General features: G+C 36.7%; 1 protein-coding gene across 1 annotated transcript; it reads right to left on the bottom strand.

Moving 5' to 3' along the window:
• Nucleotides 1-7,687: 7,687 nt before the first annotated feature.
• On the bottom strand, nt 7,688-12,026 carry LOC123531767 (17-beta-hydroxysteroid dehydrogenase type 6-like). The gene is made up of 4 exons (XM_053518311.1): nt 11,401-12,026; nt 10,177-10,340; nt 9,330-9,432; nt 7,688-8,085 (listed from the first exon to the last, which is right to left on the bottom strand). The coding sequence occupies exons 1-4, from the start codon at nt 11,544-11,546 to the stop codon at nt 7,980-7,982; spliced, it is 519 nt and encodes a 172-aa protein (XP_053374286.1). The 5' UTR covers nt 11,547-12,026; the 3' UTR covers nt 7,688-7,979.
• Between the last annotated feature and the right edge of the window lie 9,492 nt (nt 12,027-21,518).

Here is a 21,518-nt window from a genome sequence, read left to right as displayed (position 1 = left end):
TACAATCAGATCTAAAATCTGGAAGTCTTTGGTGATAAAACAAATCTCTATATCCATTAAATAAAGATCTTCTTAGTGTGTCATCCATGGATGGCTCGTTTACAGAAGTGAGTCATCCATAGATGTCTCAGTATGACGGAAAGTGAATCATGCAGGCATGGCTCTACTCTGAAAGTGAGTCATGCAGGCATGACTCGTATTTGAAAGTCAGACATTCAGGCATGGCTCATATATGAATTTATTTATGGTAAAAAGAAACAAATACAACAGTATGCATATTTTCCTTTGTTTGACAAGCGTGGATAAAATATATACCTGACGTCACAAAAAAAAATATTTGAAAACGCCCGTTTTCTTATTTAAAAACCATATTCTGACTTCAGATAATTGCCTGTTTTCAGATAAATACCATTGACAACTTCTTAAAGAAACTTGACACAAGTGCTATAAGGCAAACACCTAAAGCTTTTTTGACATATGTAAGATTTGCACTGATTATGATTTTAAAGTAATGAATTTTCAAAACTACAAACTAAATAAAACAATGAAATAATATTCAGCCCTCAAAATTGAAAGTATAATTATCAAAATCTACATGTTTTCATGAAAATCCAACCACAGTATGTTCATTTTTGCTTTTACATGATTTTTAACAGTATATGATGTCTGTAATAGAAAATTATTCATCATAATAAATACTTTGACATAGCAGTTGATAATAAATTAATAAATTAACATAACAATTTAAGCTATATGGAAGTAAGATTACAAACATTAAATAAATATTCAGAGGTGTATTAATCTTAGTAAGGGAATGGTAACCAAAGTGGGAAACCTTACATGGGACATTAATAGCACTTATTTATCTGGTCGAAAAAAAAAACAACATATTTTTGTGTTTGCATCTAATAAACATGCTCGCTTGTGGTAATCACGTGACGAAAACATACGGGGGCATGACACTTCCGCACAGAATTTCGAAGATTGTAATATTGAACATAAAGTAATCTAACAGACTTCCGTCTCTGTCATATCAAACATCAGCAAAATGATGCTAAAATCAGATTTACTTTAAAGACGAATCATTGCATATGCGCTAGAAGGAGAAACCTTTGTAACAGGTGTTACAAATGAGATCGCAAATGTAACAGAAATCAAGCACATATGTAACAATTTTTGAGACGAATGTGATCGATGCCGATTTTTGATGTGACATCTGATCACATTTGTCACACGTCATTTTCAATCGGAAAAATGAACAAAAATGTGCATTTTTACATCTGAAACACATTTGTAACATGTTTTAGCTCACTTGTACGAAGTGACAAAGTAAGCTATTGTGATCAACCTTTGTACGTCGTCCGTCGTCCGATCGTCCGTATGTTCACTTTTTTTGTGAATACGGTATAGAGACAACATTTATTATTTGATTTTGACAAAATTGCACAGAATTTATATATATCTATGAGATCTCAGTTCCTTTCGAAAACCAGCCTTATCACCTTATTCGTCTTGGAGTTATGGCCCCAGAGATGGCAATAATAACTGAACGCGATAGCGACCACATTTGTTTGTTAATTTTGACTAAACTTGCACACAACTTATATATCTATAAGATCTCGGTATCTTTCAAAAATAACCGTATTACATCATTTAAATTGAAGTTACGGCCCTTGAATTGGCAGAAAAAAATGCTGATTTTATCCTTGTCAACACGATGGAGACTACATTTATTATTTGATTTTTATTAAGTTTGTACAGGATCTCACTTCCTTTTAAAATGACCATATCGCGCCATTTGTCTCGGAGTTATGGCTGAAATGGCAAAATTTGCTTATTTCCGTCTTGTGAACACAACAGAGAATATATCTATTATTTCATTTTGACCAAACTTGTATAGAAGTTATATATCTAAAACAGCTCGGTTCCTTGCGAAAACCAGCTATATAGCACCTAGAGTTATGGCCTCTTAAATGACAAAAATTGCTGATTTTAGCATTGTGAACATGACAGAGATCACATCTATTATTTGATTTTGACCAAACTTGCATGAAATTATATTCATAAATTTTTTTTTTTTTTTCCTCGAAAATACCCATCAGCTATTTTCTTTGAGTAATGGCCCCGAAATTTCAAAAAACTAAACTCTATTTACCCCTTCCCCCGAAATTTCTACAACGAAATTGTCCATCTTTCACTTTGGACAGTACAAATTAACTGTTAAAGGGGGTGCTTACAAAAGGACATCGACTGAATGGCGAACCGTGCAGATCATGATCAGACTGCACGGATGTGCAAGTTGATCATGATTTACACTGGCCGCAAAGATAGACTCAAACGTGTCCAGCATTATTAGGGCTAGTACGAGTAGTAACTCCAGATCACAGCAGTGTGGTTTAGATGTAATTTTGCAGTAAGTAAATGTGAAAAGAAATATCGCCTGTTATAGAAGACACATGACCATACTCTATTTCCCATTTGACATACTCTATTTCCCATTTGATGCCAATTTAAACGATAGTATCGAAGACTTTCATATCTAAAAAGGTATTATTCAGTTTAGAATATTCAGTTTCTTATAAAGTACTTTTCTGTAGAAAATTATACACATGACTTACTTTATATTTAATATTCCCACCGGAATTCATTCCCGTCGGAAATATATCCTATAGGAAATATTTCCCATGGGAATAATCTAAAAGTCTTCCCATCGGAAATATTTCCCATAGGAAATGATTCCCATAGGAACGTCCTCCCATGGCCGAAATATGGGAACGGTTTCCCATGGGAAAATCTGTAAAATAATAAAATGACAAATAACTTTTTCCAAAATCATGTTATGATGTGCCTGGTGTAGAATAAGTTTAAAAGATAATGATTTATCATTTTAAGAAACAAATATATTTCCCATGGGAAATTCCCATGGGAAATCCACTTTCCCATGGGAAAATTTATCACATGTTCTTCCCATGGGAAAGTTATTTTCCCATGGGAAAGTGGATTTCCCATGGGAAAAGACCGCATTCCTATGGGAAAATAGCATTTCCCATGGGAAAGTTAAGTTTTTAATGTTGACTGCTGCTTTGTTGGTGGCATAAAATCAAATTGAAAAGTATGGCGTGCATCAGAATTTGAAGTACTTTACTTTTGCGAAAGAATTTTTAAGATAGCGTGTACAGAAGTACTTGCTGTTTTTGCCACATATTGGCGTGGCAAATTAAAATTGGCGGCCATTTATATTAATAAACAAATTTTTTTTAAATCGGCAATATTCCGATTACATTTCTCCTAAATGCAGCTTTGTTTTCATCTGACCATGTAATAGTCTTTTTTCATAAGGCGATTTTTCAGCTAGTGTGACATAATTACCTAAAATGGTAATTGACAATGTACAATGATCTGACCACTCACATAATGATTCGACATTGAAGTTATCAATGCAATAAAAGTGTTGATCATCTAATAGCAAATAATCTATGGTACTTGATTATTGACTGTTAACTGGTAAATGTCCCGTCAAGGTTATTTGCCAGCCTACCCTTTGCAATTCGCAATGACATAGATTTACATAAATCAATCAATTTTTATCCATGCGAGTTAGTAACAGTATCATTTGACTTTCGCTCACACTGAAAATCGGGCATATAACTGTCATCGTCTATAAAGTCCGTGACCTGATCACATACTATATAATCTCTCCTTGTCCCAACACGTGCATTACAATCACCTGTCAATAGTACTTTAAGCCCCGATCTCACTGTGACGGTTTGGTCTCCCGGTTTATCCCGGTTCAATGATCCGGGATAAACCTTGTTCAACCTTGTTAAACCTGCGTACAACCTTGACGATTCCGTGAACGTCCGGGAAGATCCTTGATGAACCTAGGCGAACCGGCAAACGGCCCCGGTTGTTTTAAAATGTTTAATACAACCGGGAGTCACCGGGAACGATGGCTAAACCCGACATATTCCGTGCAATATCGGCGTAATGCCGGCAATTTCCGGGGTAACACCGGATATCCACCGTGTATGACCGTGTGTCTACCGTGATATTCCGTAGTAATCCGGGGTCACTGGCAATCACTTTATACACGGTAGAGCTGCGGTGAACTCCGGTCCTGAGACGGCATAGCGCAGGCGAGCACGGTATAGCTCCGTCTTGTACCGGTGGGGGTAGGGAAAGTTACTGCAAGCCTAGGTTTATTCGCCGATTAACTCCCGGTTATATCCGGAAAATGCCGGCAAACCTCCGGTTGAGTCCGGTAGAACCCCGTTTCACAACGGACTGTCCGGGTTTAACCAGGTGTGTGCCGGGTGATTCCGGCCACACGACGGTGACAGAAGGTGAGATCACGGATCAACACGGTAACAGACAGTGAAGTTGCGGTGACATGAGGTAATATGATGCTATAGTATATAAAAACATAAACACTCCTAGTTTGAATCAGTGTAGTTAGAGTGTTTGTTAAGAGAACACGAAAATGAACTACTATAGTATATCAATAACTAGAACAGATACAGGCTCCGGGGCCTCCGTGGCCGAATGGTTAAGGTCGCTGACTTCAAATCACTTGCCCCTCATCGATGTGGGTTGGAGCCTCACTCGGGGCGTTGAAATTTTCATGTGAGGAAGCCATCCGGCTTACGGAAGGTCGGTGGTTCTACCCAGGTGCCCGCTCGTGATGAAATAATGCACGGAGGGGCACCTGGGGGTCTTCCTCCACCATTTAAAGCTGGAAAGTCGCCATATGACCTATCATGTGTCGGTGCGACGTTAAATCCAACAAAAATCAAAGCCTTGAGATGTCTGATGGTTGCGGGTTTTGCTAGATTTATTTTCTGTTTAGATTCCAGTATATAAATAAACATGTATAAGAATCAAATACAAATATGCCTAATGTCTAAGATTAACTCTGCCTGACCTTACATGAACTTATCTAAATTGACAACTGGAAGTCAGTGATGTAACAATGAGCTGGAATACCTTATCTTTGATAGATCTTGTGTAATCTAAATGATCAGTGTGAATGGATAGAGGTTGAATAAGAACTGCTTGATCATTGATAATTTATCCGCATTGTTCATGAATGGGACTACTTTGTGTAGCACATGAACATCCTTTGGATGTAATTTGGAATCAAATAAAGATGCTATACGATTGTCAAAATACACTTAACTTTGGTAGCGGGATAAACCCGCAACCAAAAATCAAAGATACAGGCTCAATCGGATGAATTATCAGTTACATCTTGTTCATCTGTATGACCTAAGGGTGCTGTTCTTGGCTTCTTTTTCTTTTGGTCTTGCCCCGGAGATTGTTGGGAGTGATTTAAAGGCGATTTACCATGAACTGGATTTGGGGAGGGAGGTTTTTGCAGAGTCTTCGTCCTTTGGGCTCTGTGTTTGCCTCTCAGTAGAGTCGTCGTCAACTTGGCTTCTCACTGGTGGCAATTTTCTGGCAGGTTTTTTGGTCTTCGGCATGATGTTTCACTTCTAATGACTACAAGATAACTGATTGGGATCCAACGTGTGTCCTGTTTTATATGCTACCGAGTAAGAACCGGTAGGCACCGGTGTGTCACCGGATCACAGCCGGGCTATGACGGGGTGCTACAGGCGGTCATCGGGGCATTACCGGCTACGACCCGGGTCACTCGGGGTTACACCGGGATAAATCGGGCTCACGCCGGACAATCACCGTGGATATCCGGTGTCGGACCGGGACTAAACCTGGGTCAAAGTGTAGATTCTGCTTCGTTATCGGGGGTTTACCTGGACACCTTCGGGAATATGAGAGCCAACTTACATTTTTGCAAAAAAATGTCACGGTTCATCCAGGTATACCGGCTAATATATACCGGGAGGAACCGGGGCCGTTACCGGGAATGTGAGATCGGGGCTTTACCATGCGTCTGAAAATGTTTTATATCCTGTTGCAACAACTCAGATAAGTCTAATCAGGTGAATTTTCCACCCAAAAATATACACCAGAAAGAAACATATCAGCATCTAAACTGAAAAAAAAATGTTTATCTAGTTTTACCCATATGATAGTATCGTAATGATTATTTTTTGATTTTTTTGTAATTATAGTGTTAAAACCAAGATGTTGTAAAAGTTGCTAATCGTTAATTGAAAACTGATATGACTTACGACCTAAAATCCCATTAAAGCTAAAAAAAAATGCAACAGCTGTCTATAAGACAGATAAGACAGCACGCTGGGCTTAATTCTATCAAATATCGAAAGAAAACAGATCAGACGAGAAGAAAATAAGGACCGTAGTCAGGTTGATTTTTTTTATCTTAAACACCACATACCTTCACCCACTCCCCTTCAAAATAACTGTGACAAATTATTTGCGCAAATTATTTACATTATATCTTTTTCGGTATCCTATTTACGAGGACATGTTTGAAGAATTATCAGACCTCGACGTTTAAGTCGTTCAGTTAAGGTGGAATGCGCCTAATTTGGAGTTATTGGTTTCCTTTTCGAACTTTTGTTTAACATAAAATTCAGTATATTCCTCATATAATGCGTAGCTCACATTTTTGTGATATTTCTGTAACTTTTTTCTGCAAACCTTCAAACACGACCATTGACGTCCATCTTTTATGAATCATGATTTCAGTTCCGGGAGACTGTTTTCATAAATCGCTCTATTCATTTAGCAAATAATGTGATGGTGATTGATAAAACACTTTTTTTGCATATGCATATCTGAAACTCTTGGATATAATAAATTTACTTGAATCAAGATTTTCAATTTGCTTAATGCAGATTTTGATACAACTAGTCCTAGAGCTTAGTAAAAATTTCACAACTGCAATTCATTTAATAAACCGTGCCATGAGAAAACCAACATAGTGGCTTTGCGACCAGCACGGATCCAGATCAGCCTGCGTTTCCGTGCAGTCTGGTCAGGATCCATGCTGTTCGCTAACAGTTTCTCTAATTGCAATAGGCTTTAAAAGCGAACAGCATGGATCCTGACCAGAGTGCGCGGACGCGCAGGCTGGTCTGGATCCATGCTGGTCGCAAACCCACTATATTGATTTTCTCACGGCGCGGCTCAATTAATAATTTCTACTGTAGACGTGCACTTTAATTTCACTGTAAATGTTCATCTTGCTTGAAGGTAGATGATAGCATACTGGTTAATACCAACAAAAGTTTTACCACTATCGCGATGTCACTTCGCGTTGTCGAGCGTCGTATCGCATTGTCGCTATGTCACTTCTTAATGTCGCGATGTAACTTCGCGTTGTCGTGTGTCGACCCTGCAAACGCGACGGCGACATTATCAAACGACAGGCGATAATCACAAACGACGCTCGACAACGCGAAGCGACATTTTCCAAATGTCGTATCGTATGTCGCGTGTCGCGGGTTTGGGTGAGGATCGACGCGCGACAATTCCAAACGATACACGACACGCGAAGTGACATTCGACAATACGAAGCGACATTTTCATAATGTCGTATCGCATGTCGCCGGTCTACCGGTGAAAGGGTAAGATAAAAAGCTGTATTTCCGTACTTTTCCGTACGTAAAATGTCCATGTTTTTTATTAACTTCAAATAATTGTAGAATTTTTCAAACACAAGATATTTTATGTATCGTTTGGAATTGTCGCGCGTCGACCCTCACCCAAACCCGCGACACGCGACATACGATACGACCTTTGGAAGAATTCAACGCCCAAGAGTGATGCTCGAACCCACATAGGAGAGTGGCAAATGAATGACGTCAGTGAGCTTAACAACTCGGTCATGGAGTCCCCCTCCTTCTTTCGACCAGCCCGTTACTACTTACGATGTTAACCTATTCGAGTTTGATCAAAAGTTATCATATATACTTGATACGTAAATAGAGTAAACGAATACATATGCTGATTAAATTAAACAGAATAACAGAAGAAGACCAACAACAAAAACATATGATGTCCATCTGTATATTTATAGATGTAATGAGACTCTAAATCGAGTTAGCCCCAAGCCAATCTATATAGAAATCGCTTATACATTCCGGAAGATTCCACAACAACCAGTAAAAGTACTTTGCATCATTTCCGACCTGGTATCTACAAAATATGTAAACAAAATGATTGAAAATCTGAAGCTTATATGACCGAATAAAAATACCATAGTATGTACATAGAAATGCATACAGCGGAAAGTATAGTATCAAATGCTGGGAGGTTAAATGATGTATCAGAAAATTGTTCAGACAGACATAAAAGTTAGAAATTGCGGCAACAATATATGATTTCGAAAGCAATATTCTAGATGACACGTTATCGACAATATAAATAGATCCACATTCTTGCACAATTTGGGACAGTTGACATACATACATACGATCGTCTATTTTATCGGCTGTCTTAACCTTTACACTGTTAAATATCTAAAATCGAATAGTCCATCATTCTTTTTGGGCAGTACCATTTATTTATTCGACGGGGTGTTCACCGAAAATTTACTGAATGAATAGCAAACAGTGCCGACCATGATCAGCTTGGTCTGCTCTGGTCGCAAAGGCAGACTTACTTGCCGCCAGCAGGCTAAAGGTTAAGTATGTATGGGGTATGAAAGTATTCATGGCACTGTATAGACAAAATTTATGGAACATGTTAAAGATAAGAAAGCCATCATTTTATACATACCTCAGGTTAATCAATATTCGTGCTTAAATGCACCGCAGATAAATGAACAAATAGCTGAAGCTTTTCGATATTAAAATAATACAAACCAACATTTTGAAAAATGGATGGTAGTGTGTAGACCAAAGTAAACATAATGAAGCTTGAGGTAATTACCTTAAAGAACAAGTCTTTAGAGGGTTAAAATAACCTTCAGTTACCAGTAAACTTTTACTTGTACCTTTACAATGAACAAGTAACACATCAGAAATACAATATTTTTAAATGTATAAAAACACATCAGACTTGAAGGCAAATGCTTATAAAGGTGTCATCTCCTGAATTTCTTTCTAAAACACATTTTACATCAGCTGGATCACAAGGCAACTTATCATCTCTTACATGCTGCTGCCTTAGTGAAAGTGTATGCGAAAGACAACTAACGCGACCAGCGTCCTGCAGGAATGTCACTTGAAATTGATTAGCGAACAGTACGAACATACAGGGATAAACTAACAATATGGATGTGCAATGATCCGGATCTCAGCCAATTTCCCAAAGCAGCGCTCAACTGTAAATGTTATTCTGCATATGTAATTTATGACTTTTTAAGACTCCTAGACTTCTTTGTTTTAAATTAGTGGTTATTATAGTTTGTCGAATTAAAATAAAAATGTTATTAATACCTCTTTTTCGGGAATTTAGCTGTGATGGCATGGCAATAGGCATCTACAACAAGATGAAGTTTTGTTGATCCTGTTTCCTCTATCATTTCAAATGGTCTTGTGACTAAAAGATGTAATGAAACGATTGTTCTACCACTAAAACGTAGCAAACTACACATTGGCACTTGACATAGCACATACTCATATCTGCCAATATATATATTTTAGTTAAAAGCTCAAAGTCATTTAAATACATGTATCTGTTTACAAACAGATAAGGTTATCTGAACATTTTAAATAAATCAGTGACTTAAAGTATTATAATAACCAATTTAAAATCTAGACGGAGATTTGTTACTACTTCATATAATGGGCTTAATATACATCTAGCCAACACAAATATTCTGACACAAATTTCACTGGATACTACGTCTTTATTTTTTGAAGTACAACCTAAGTACAATTAAAAGGTCCAACACAAACAATACATTATCAATTTGTTTGTTTTTTATAAATCGGAAAAGAAAAACAAGTATGACTGCTTGTTATTTCACTTTATAAAGAACCTACCATGCTGACTTACTTGTGCCATTTTGTCCTTCGACTCGCGACCCCGCTCATTAAATATGCTAAACAGCAGGATTGCGGGAGGACAGAGCAATATGATGATATTTTAAAACCTAAACGGGGGTATATTTATCTGTTTGAAGTTGTTGTATTCAAAATTATAGACATATATCAGGCTAAATGTTCGCTATTCTCAATTATATTACCACAATCTGCTTTTGTGTATAGTTTAATGTAATGAAACCTCAAATACACACTAGTCTGTACGAATGATAAGGACAAAGTCATACAAAGAACTCACGTTGGGCTAAGGCATCATCAGGAAGTTGCGACCTGACTTCGGCTGGTAAATTCAAGCCCGCTGCCTTCTGTTCAGCCAACCGTCTCGCAGTTCCCCAAATTGACGTTGTGAAAGCACCAGGCTCGATAATCTGTACCTTTACACCTGTTCTATAAAGCTCTCGTCTTTATGGGGACAAAACAAAACATTTGAAATCACTATGGCATTTACAAACTCAAACTTTTATGTGCGGAACAGTAAATAAATATACTAGTATTGGAAAGAAGGAAAGTGTTTCCTAGATTCGCAGAGACGTGTTCTTATTTCATTTCCATTTAGATACGTAACGGCATCACTGATATAAAACTTTCTTAAAGACACAGGAAGTATATTTTGCAGAACAGTATCAACATGCTTTTGCACACAAGCGTACACTGTCTCAGGATAGATGTGGTAATGTACCGTATTTTCCTGACAATAGGCCGCGGCCTATACGTTTAAAAAAGTGAAATTTTCAGGGGTGCGTCCTATACGTCGAAGTGGCCTATACGTCAATTTATTTTTTCTAAATGGGCCTTTCATGCGGCCTATGCAACATTTTTTATTTTTCACTTGCATTTTGAAAGTCAATCAAATCATGTTAAAAGTACAGAATGGACAATGTACACTGCATCTGACAGATTAAAAAGTGTAATAACTTAAAAATACAACCGATTTCAATGACTATTTATCGAGGACAGTTTTTATACGACATGGTTATGTTAGCCGCTTAGTGGTGTATAGGCCGAGGCTAATATGCCGGAGCGGGCTATACGTTAAATTTTATTTCTGATATAGTTAAAATATACGGCTGCGGCCAATACGGTGCAGCGGCCTATTTTCCGTAAAATACGGTACCATAAGTCTTGAAACTGGCCGACATGAAGAATTATCATGAAAGTAACTGCTACTTCCGTTCGGCTGACGTGTAGAGTAGACAGTGTATGTCGAATGTCGAATTGTATGTTACTGAAACAATGGCAGAATACTGACATTATGAGTATGTACATGTTGCCGAACTTTTTAAAAGTAACCATTAGTCCAGACTTTGCTAATACATGATTAGGCATGGGATAAACACAGAACTTATCAAATATTATTATGTTCATGAGCTGAAACAACCTGAATTTTTTCACAGAAAGTCACTTCTCATTTCCTTATCAACTGTTATGTCAAAATGTACGCGACAATGTGATAGATATTTACCTAAGGACATCAGAAAATGCCTCTACGCCGTATTTGGAAATGGCGTATGACGAGTTTAAGAATGCGATTCTTCCCAAAACACTTGCTGTATTAACGAAACGCCCTTTTTCCTTCAGAACTAATGGCATACATGCTTTTGTTACCATGATAACGCCGTATAGATTTACAGCAAGAGTGTTTTCGTAGTCCTGTCTTGTGTGAAGTTTAATCGACCCAATTCCACCCAAAATACCAGCATTGTTCACAACTGCCCACAGTCCTGTCAATGTAACATGTGGTTATATATATATAATAATTATGGTGCAAAATAAACAATGAAATCTGTAAAAAGACATAGGGTGCAACAAAGCCTCGGTTTGAATGAGTCTGTTCATGAGTGGTAATGGGAAGTGCAACATCTCTCACAGTCCATTCTGAAAACAATAACTTGAGGACCAACTTGAGTACCAAAGAAAACAAAAAACAATAAAAAAAAAAAACAAATTATAAAATTGTTTTAAGTTTATGGTAGAAAAAAATGTAATGATTTATTAAACATGCGACAGAATCTAGCTTAAAGTCTGACACTAGAGTTTGTTACTTTGTTACTTCGACAGTGGATATGATATCATGCACCCCCATATTACTAGCACTGTTCACAACTTTCCAAAGTTCTGTCAATATAAAATATGATACATTGGAAAATGTTGATTTTGTTTTTTTAGTTGGTTTAAACGTCAAACGGACACAATTTTAGGTATTATGGCGACTGTCCAGTTTTTGATGGTGGAGGAAGAACCGAAGTGCCCTGTCGTGCATTATTTCGTCACAGACGGTCTCCTGGGTAGAACCAATGACCTGCCGTAATCAAACAGGATGGCTTCCTCACATGAAGAATTCAACGCCCAGAGCGGTAGCGAAGCTCGAACCAACGTCGGTGAGTGGTTCGAAATCAGTGGCCTTAACCACTCGGCCACGGAGACACAAAAAAGAGCTGGAAGAATCCCTTATTTCCATTGTGGCCCCTGGCATATAATAGGGTATGACATAGGAAGACATCTCACAGGCAAACAAGAAAGTCTCAAACTTATCACAAAAATATTGAAACCTGGGTAATATCAAGCAATCATTGCAAAAAATGACAACTAGAGGATTTATATTGAAAATCTTCAAGGTTAATTTAACAATAAATTAGTAATAAAAAAATGTAGCTACAAATGAGGTTGCAAATTAATTACCTCATAAAAATATATAAAAATGCCATGACTAAACCAAAATTGACTAGAATGAAATTTAAGACTAGCAGAACGCGCAGTGCTCCGCTAACCAAAGCAGGAAATAAACCTATCAATAGTATACAATAGTTATTCTGAAACTTAGAAATGATACTTCTACATTAAAAACGTAAAAAATAAAACAACTTTACATTACATAAAACATGTGCTCCCTCAGTTTTAGTTTGAAACTCGACAAAGATGTGCAGTCCCTCCAATACTGAGGCAAACTGTTCCACAAGGTACAGCCAATGTATGCAAAAGAGTTTTTTTTTTTTTCAAAACCTTTACCTTTTTGAATTGCAAAACGCTTATTATCGGAAAATGGTATATCTCCATTAGTAATTAAAGGACTTCGGGCACTTTCTATATGAATTTGCCTACTCCAAGAGTGAAAAATAAACTACTAAGAAATAAGTATTTATTTACATATGCCATCAAAATACATATTTGCGATTATTTCTTAAAGTCAAATGTTCAATATTTGTTTCAAAGAACAGTGATTTTTGTTCTAAATAGAATTACGTACCCTGTTATATAGATATAAAAAGTGTTTTGCTTTATACAACATTGTTCCCAACCGTGCATCAAAACCATATTTGGCCAGCATATGTATATAATAATTATACACATTTTCTGTGACTATTGTGTTGCTGCAAGGGGTGGAACAGTACTTTAAAAAAAAAAAAATAACTACAGGGTGTTCCCAAATGTAAAGTAACCAATACTTTTTATATTCATTTTTAATAAATTGATAGTCACATACTTTTACATCTGTTTGTAACTCAAATACTATACAAATGTTTGAAAGGGTACGCATTTTATATATGTAAAGTAACGAAAGAAGCAAATACTGTGAATTCATTATTATTCGTTGGGTTAAATTTTCATTGGTTTATCCTGGTTGTTTGTTGCAGTAGATTGACAAATATATGCTTTAACATACTTGCAACACACCAGGTAATCTTCTGCATGCCCCTTCCCCCCCCCCCCCCCCCAACACACACACACACTCACGACGCACATGCCATTAACGATGAGGATGTAATTTGTTTTCCATTTTGTTTTTATTATTTTTTGTATTTCTTATATGTTTTTCATTTCTGATTGATATGCCTGTGATGCATACATGTAGGTCAAGAACAGTAGCTTCATGGCAGGTCATATCAGTGACGGTTTTCACATTCAGTGTGATGCCACGAACGTGATGTGTCAAGTAGCTTTCCATGCAGATGGCATATATAAATACGGCTAGATGCGAAAACGAACTGAAAGATCCAGCCAAGTTTCAGGTGGATTTTTTATGCAGCGACCTGAGTACATTTTTATTACATGTTTAAGCCAAATGAGACGTGCCATCAGAAAACAAAACATAGTGGCTTTGCGACCAGCATGGTTCCAGACTAGTCTGCGCATCTGCGCAGTCTGGTCAGGATCCATGCTGTTCACTTTCAAAGCTTATCGGAATTAGACCAACTGTTAGCGAACAGCATGGATACTGACTATTCTGCGCAGATGCGCAAGCTGGTCTGGATCCATGCTGGTCGCAATTGCACTATGTTGGTTTTCTCATGGTTCGGCTGATTTGCCTTAAACATATGATAAAAATGTATCCAGGTCGCTGCAGAAAAAATCCGTCTGAAACTCGGCTGGACCTTTTAATTTGTTTTCGTGTCTAGCCGTATTTATATATGCCATCTGTTGGTTTTCTCATGGCGGGGTCAAATGTTATCTATGCCCCTGGTACTTATCCCAAACATGAACCAACCCTACGGCCTTGATAAGATGACTGCCTTTTCTTAGTATTAATGTTATGCAGCACACAACTATCTGCCATCACTTATAACAGAACTATACAGACATGTACATGTACTTAAATAACTACCTGAACCACTGTAATAAAACTGACCGGTCACTTATACATGCATACACATGTAATGCATCAATAACTTTACATTACGAACAGTGTATAGATAAATCAAGTACAGGTTGTTTGCAAAAAAATCGTTCTATTTTTTATTTATTTATAGGATTTTAATTGTAAAGTGTTATTTTTTCCTTAAATAAAATGATTTTGTCACTTTATTGGACTGGAATTCATATTTTTAAAACTTCAGTAAAGTGATGACATTATATCTTTACGGAAATTAAACATTTTATTTTTCCAAGAAAATATACCCTGACCTAGATAAAATAAGAAAAACATCTTGATAGGAACAGATACAAACCAGTTTCTGCTGTAATAAGTTAACTAACACATTGATTTATCATTGACTCGAAACGATTTGGGTATTGTTTAAATACTTAATGGGAATTTTGCCTTCAAAATGTAGGCTAGAAGCATATGATAGTGTCCGAAGTCCTTTCTAGAGCTGACATTAACTCTGAATCTGGTAGGATAATTGTGCACATGGTTAACTGGAATAAAATGTTCCCCCATATAGGATGGAGCTTGGTTAATATTAATTTTAAAAACATGACATAGAATATTCTGATTGACTCTGCTAGACACTGGAAGCCAGTTAAGTTTTTTAAAATGTTCTTTATCAATGTGTGGCCTAGGATGAAGATTTAAAACAAATCTGACTAGTTTGTTTTGAGTAACCTGTAACTTGTGTTTTAGCTCTTCAGTTTAGCTTTTAAACCAGGCAGACGAGGCATAGTCCAAATGGCACTGTATAAGGGACATAACCAAAAGTCGTTTTGTGTGCTGAGTGTTTGTTTGTTTGTTTGTTTTGGGTTTAATGCCGTTTTTCAACAGTATTTCAGTCATGTAACGGCGGGCAGTTAACCTAACCAGTGTTCCTGGATTCTGTACCAGTACAGACCTGTTCTCCGCAAGTAACTGCCAACTTCCCCACATGAATCAGAGGTGAGGACTAATGATTTCAGACACAATGTCGTTTATCAAATAGTCACGGAGAACATACGCCCCACCCGAGGATCGAACTCACGACCCCGCGATCCGTAGACCGACGCTCTACCTACTGAGCTAAGCAGGCGGGTGAGTGAGAAATCCACTCTTTCTGTATAAAAATTTCAACCTAGCATTGGCCCTTTGTATAATCGCCCTAGCCATGAATTCAAAAATTAAACTTTGATCTATGGTAGCTCCAAGATATTTGACAGATGACTTGCTAGCAATCGTTTGACCATTGCAGGAAATATCGAGTTGTGAGTTAGATTTTAACCTTTGCTTAGACCCAAAAAGTATGGACTCAGTTTTTCCAAGGTGCAGGGAAAGTTTGTTACCAACAAGCCACTGACTAACACTTTGCAAATCCTGACTGAGAAGCCTTTCAATATCTGACTTACGTTTGGCTGAAATAAGAATTGCAGAATCATCTGCATATAGTAATAACTTATTTTTTATTACTGCTGACATGTTACGGACATAAATTAAAAACAGCAAGGGGCCAAATGGCCTTTGTGGTACACCACAGGTAATATTTGCCTTTGAAGACATAATACCAGAAATATCAACTAACTGGTGCATATCTGTGAGATATGAGGAAAACCAGGTTACAGAAGGGTTATTAAGACGTATCGCCTTTAATTTCATCAAAAGAAAATTGAATGGTTGACGGTATGGAACGCCTTCTGTAAATCAAGTAGAATCATGCCAACAAGATGACTTTTATCCATCTGAAGACGGATGAAATCTGTCAAGTGAATAAGGCAGGTATCAGTGGAGAATCCACGCCTAAAACCTGATTGAAACTGATATAAAACACTATTTTGCACAAGATAAGCGTCCAGTTGGTCATAAATTACACGTTCAAGAACTTTAGACACAATACTTAGTATTGAGACGGGACAGTAATTTCCAACATCAGTCTTGTCATTTTTCTTGAATAAAGGAACTACCCGAGCGGACTTGAGGTCATCTGGCACCACGCCTTGAATAATTGACAAGTTAATTATATGGGTGAGTGGCCCAGACATTATGGAAGCTGAATACTTAATAAAACGTGAAGGAATCCCATCTAAGCATGTAGCTTTATTTGTGGAGTGATTGTTAATGTAAGTAAAACCTTTGCTTTCTGGCACAATGCCAAATGAGAACATATCAGGTCTAACGCCCATAGATGAATAAAAGTTACGAACAAAAATTCTTCCAAACTTATTTGTTATTTTTGGAAGTTTACTAACAAGCTTGTCTGCAACAGTAGTGTAAAAAGAATTGAACTTTTCAGCAATTTTCAACTTATCAAAACAGACTTCACCATCAATATTCAACCCAGTGTTACTAGTGCACTGGCTTTTCTTGTTAGGTAACCCTAGGTTTTTAAGACTTTTCCACAGAGATTTTGAGCCTGACTTATTGTTTTCAATGGAAGTTTTCAAATAATTTTTTTTTTGCATTTAAAATAACAGAATTAGCTTTATTTCGCATTGCTCTAAAATGGTTCAATGTTTCTTCACATTTATTTCTTTTAAATGGGTAAAAGGCCTTACCTCTATCCTTAATGCATGTAAAACTTCGGAATCTATCCATACTTCTGTTCGTTGTTTAATACGAACTGATTTTACAGGAGCAAAACTATCTATAGTAGCAATAAAAATAGATTTAAAATTTTCCCAAGCTTGATTAACATTATCACAAAATAAAACTGAGGTCCAGTCAGATCCTAACAAAGACTGTTGAAAACTATCTTTATCATAATTTTTTAACGAACGAACAGGTACTGTATTGTGCTTTCCTACAAAATCACGAAGAACCTTTCTAGTACTGTATGTTATCATATGGTCACTGACACAACAGTCAATTACTCCACTCTGGGAAATTTTATTTGGATCCAAAACTAAAATAAGGACTATGGTTGTAGATGTTGTAGTAGATATTCTGGTAAAGTTCTTTACTATTTGAGTAATGCTAAACATATCACAAAATGATTTAAATTCAGTAAGCAAAGGACATCTGTGGGTGGCAGAAACATTTATATTAAAATCGCCTAAAAACACTGATTCGACTGTATTAAAAGATGAGCATGATAAAAACACATATTCTAAAATCTGATAAAAGTGTAGCTGTTTTGGTGGTCTATAAAGCACTCCACACAATATAGGTTTCGTTTTAGGAAGTAAAATGTCGATAAAACAAGCTTCAAGTTCATCGTGTACGAGATCATCCCTGACGTTAAAAGCAATGTCCTTGTGGATATATATACACACTCCTCCCCCGTGACGGTTTCTGTCTCCTCGTTGAATAATATAGTTGTCGATCAATACCTCAGAGTCGAAAATAGACTGGTCTAGCCAAGTTTCAGTCAGTTAGATGCATTTGAATTTCTTGCAATAAGTCGAACTTCATCAATTTTCGGAAGTAAACTACGGATGTTCAGGTGAATAAAGTGAAGGCCTCTCTTCTTAAATATGTTAAATTTGTTATCGCCGGTGTGTTCCTGGCTGGATGTTGGACCTGGGCATGGGTGAATGTCACCACATAACAGAAGACTTACACGTAACCACTTTGAACTGGTCTGTATTATGATTTAGGAACAAATATCTTCTTGGCTGCTTCTCAACCACTAGATATGAAGTAACAAAGTGTTCATAAAACTTTCAAGGTTAGATTCCCAAATGTAACTGTATCCTGTAAGCAACTATGTATAAGGCTTTCCAGAATAAAAAAGGAAATTCCATTTGTCCTTTTTTTGGGGTGATATTGAAAAATGATTATACAGATATATAACACATACAGTAGAGCCATAGATAGGGTAACATCCCCCCACGTCCCTTTTCACAAAATCAAAACGAATTTTCAATTTTTCAAATACAGTAGAGCCATAGATAGGGTAACATCCCCCCACGTCCCTTTTCACAAAATCACTTTTCATTATTCAAATACAATAGAGCCATAGATAGGGTAACATTCCCCCACATCTCTTTTAACAAAATCGATTTTCAATTTTTCAAATACAGTAGAGCCATAGATAGGGTAACATCCCCCCACGTCCCTTTTCACAAAATTACTTTTCATTATTCAAATACAATAGAGCCATAGATAGGGTAACATCCCCCACGTCCCTTTTAACAAATCAATTTTCAATTTTTCAAATACAGTAGAGCCATAGATAGGGTAACATCCCCCACGTCCCTTTCAGCAATGTTTGCAAAAATCTGGATAAACCCTCGTAAATAATTCAATATAAAAGTCAAAATTATTATATAATTATATAAGAAATTATTTAATACCACCGATGTTCGAAGTTCTGTAACCCCCAACCTTCTCTCTCTCTCTCTCCCTCTCTCTCTCTCTAGATCTCTCTCTGATGATATGTCATCGCGGTCAATAGCTGATTGAACGACTCTGATGTTGTTTCGAAGGGTACTGTTCGGGACGCAGTCTTGTCACAAATTGCTAAAAGTTCTAAGTACAAGGATAGATGTAATTAATAGCAGTTCATGGACATCCGCAATCGTGACCAGATACGAACATGCACACGTATCACGGATAGTGGTAACGCGGAGTACTGGCCTGATTGGAAGTTTGTTATGATAGCGTCATAATGACGTTAGTGGTACGTGTAGTGGGGTTGCCTTAGAAATGTCACATGCATATGATAATGTGTATGTTCTAAAATCTGCAAATCAAGTAATCAAATGCGATATATTTTAACTTATCATATTTTCAAACTCCAGCAAAATAGGATCAGAAATGAAGATATGTTTTATGTACCTCTCTAACAATAAAAATGTCGTTAAACCTAATAAAAACCAAACAGTAGTGTTGTTTCTGATATTTTTATCGTCAGTAAAATGATTTAGCTATATCGAATGTATTATTTTTTTCAAACTTAAGTTGCCGATTTAGCTTATATTATTTTGTACATGTAAATGACGTCAGATCATATGTGAAATTTTCTCGCAGTATCGTCCTTAAGATTCTTGTAAAACGGCCAGTTTCTGAAAATTGGGGAAATCTAAAGAAATGTCCAGTCTAATATTTACCCAAATTTGATGGTCTAAACTTTCAGAAAATATGCTGAATACCAGAACATGACTAAAAGTATACATTAAGTCTTATTAATCAACAACAATAAATCACTAGGAGACTGGAAATAATGAAAAATATGTTGATAAGGAGGAAATATCAACATGCCCAAGTAAACAGTATCATTAAAAATAAAGTAGCAAATCTGAAGCAATAATACACATTTCGGGTACTCAAGTCAAAACCTAGTCAGGAGCTGAACATGTAACAATATTCGCCGTTCAAAATTCACACTTAACAAAAAGTCGGCGGCCATTTGTAATTTTCAACAATATCATAATGCACAATTTTAAAGTAGAGTAGATTGCAATCGACATGACCAATTTACGAAAGGAATATACCAATGTAAACATAAGTTACTATTTAGTATGTTATTTCTTTTATAATTTCACATACGCTGAAGACATGTTTCCATTAAAGAAATCAATATATTATACTGCTGTGCATTTCTTTCTTTCATTTTCACTGCGGCTTTCGTCTTTGCAATTAATGCGCATTTTCGAATTTATCTGTATTTACAGGACATAATTTAGTATTTACATATACTGCGATAATAAAATACATCTACAATTTATTTGATTGTATAATTTAAAAGTAACTGGTTTTTTTTTTTGTCATCGGATTATTACTGTGAATTCACTTCCGGTGAATAACTCCTGAATATCTTTTCGCGATGTAAGAAAGTTTAAAGCTTAGGTAAGTATTTTTAAACAGGTATGAACTTACAGGTAATGTTAAGTTTGTTTTTGTATATTACATTGATCTTCTCATATTCGGCTGTCACAGCTCATGTCTGGTCCTGTCGGATATTTTGAAAGTGCATTTTGTTCTCGTGAATTTTGTATGATGTACATGAATAACAATAACACAGCTGCATTAGAACGCCTGGCGACTAGCTATATTGCCTAAATTACAAATACCTGAATTCATTTTTTTGCCTCCTGTTATTAAACAGAATATTTAGTGTTTGAAACTTCACACACTTTATATTGGAAACATGCTGAAGATTATGTTTGAAAAAAAAAAATGCCATTGGAGAGGTAGGAAATGCTTCGGTTAAGCTGGTGGATTATTTTCGCATCAAAGACGACATAAAAGAATAATTGCTGCGCACAAATGTCGACGGATATCAGATATCAAAGTTTCGAAATTTAGATGGATATTACTTTCAAAGAAGGTCACCAAACGCTAATTCTTACAAGATGAGATAATGCACCACGTGTAATTACAATCGAAGCGAATCGGTTACATGAAAATTGTTCTTACACCATTGAAATATACCAATATCAAAGGGTACTGGCTCATCAATTTGGACTGCTTGCAGACGCATATTAATAATTGTTTATTGAAACATGCGGGACCTCCGTGGCCGAGTGGTTAAGGTCGCTTACTTCATACCACTTGCCCCTCACCGATGTGGGTTAGAGCATCACTCGGGGCGTTGAATTCCTCAGGTGAGGAAGCTATCCAACTGGCTTACGGAAGATCGGTGGTTATACTCAGGTGCCCGCTCGTAGTGAAATAATGCACGGAGGGACATCTTGGGTCTTCCTCCTCTATCAAAGCTGGAAACTCACCATATGACCTACAATTGTGTCGGTGCGACGTTAAACCCAACAAAACAAAACAATTATTAAAACACGCAATTAACTGTAATGGTGTAAAACAACAATGAGGACAAGCCGGTAGTAAAGATTGTGTCTGAGTCACGAAGTCATGGTTTGGTTTTAATTTTAGGTGCGAGATGTGCTGCTTGTAAGGAACAGTTTGTTTGAAACCAGTCCCAAATTAAAAATTGATGATAAACGCAGCAAATATGATATAAATGTTAGGACAGTGTGAGGATCATTTGTTACAGGTAATGGTGC

This window comes from Mercenaria mercenaria, chromosome 11 (genome assembly GCF_021730395.1).
Source record: "Mercenaria mercenaria strain notata chromosome 11, MADL_Memer_1, whole genome shotgun sequence".
NCBI classification, from domain to species: domain Eukaryota; kingdom Metazoa; phylum Mollusca; class Bivalvia; order Venerida; family Veneridae; genus Mercenaria; species Mercenaria mercenaria.
The sequence above is the reverse complement of the archived record's forward strand: the minus strand, read 5'-3'. Positions and strand labels throughout refer to the sequence as shown.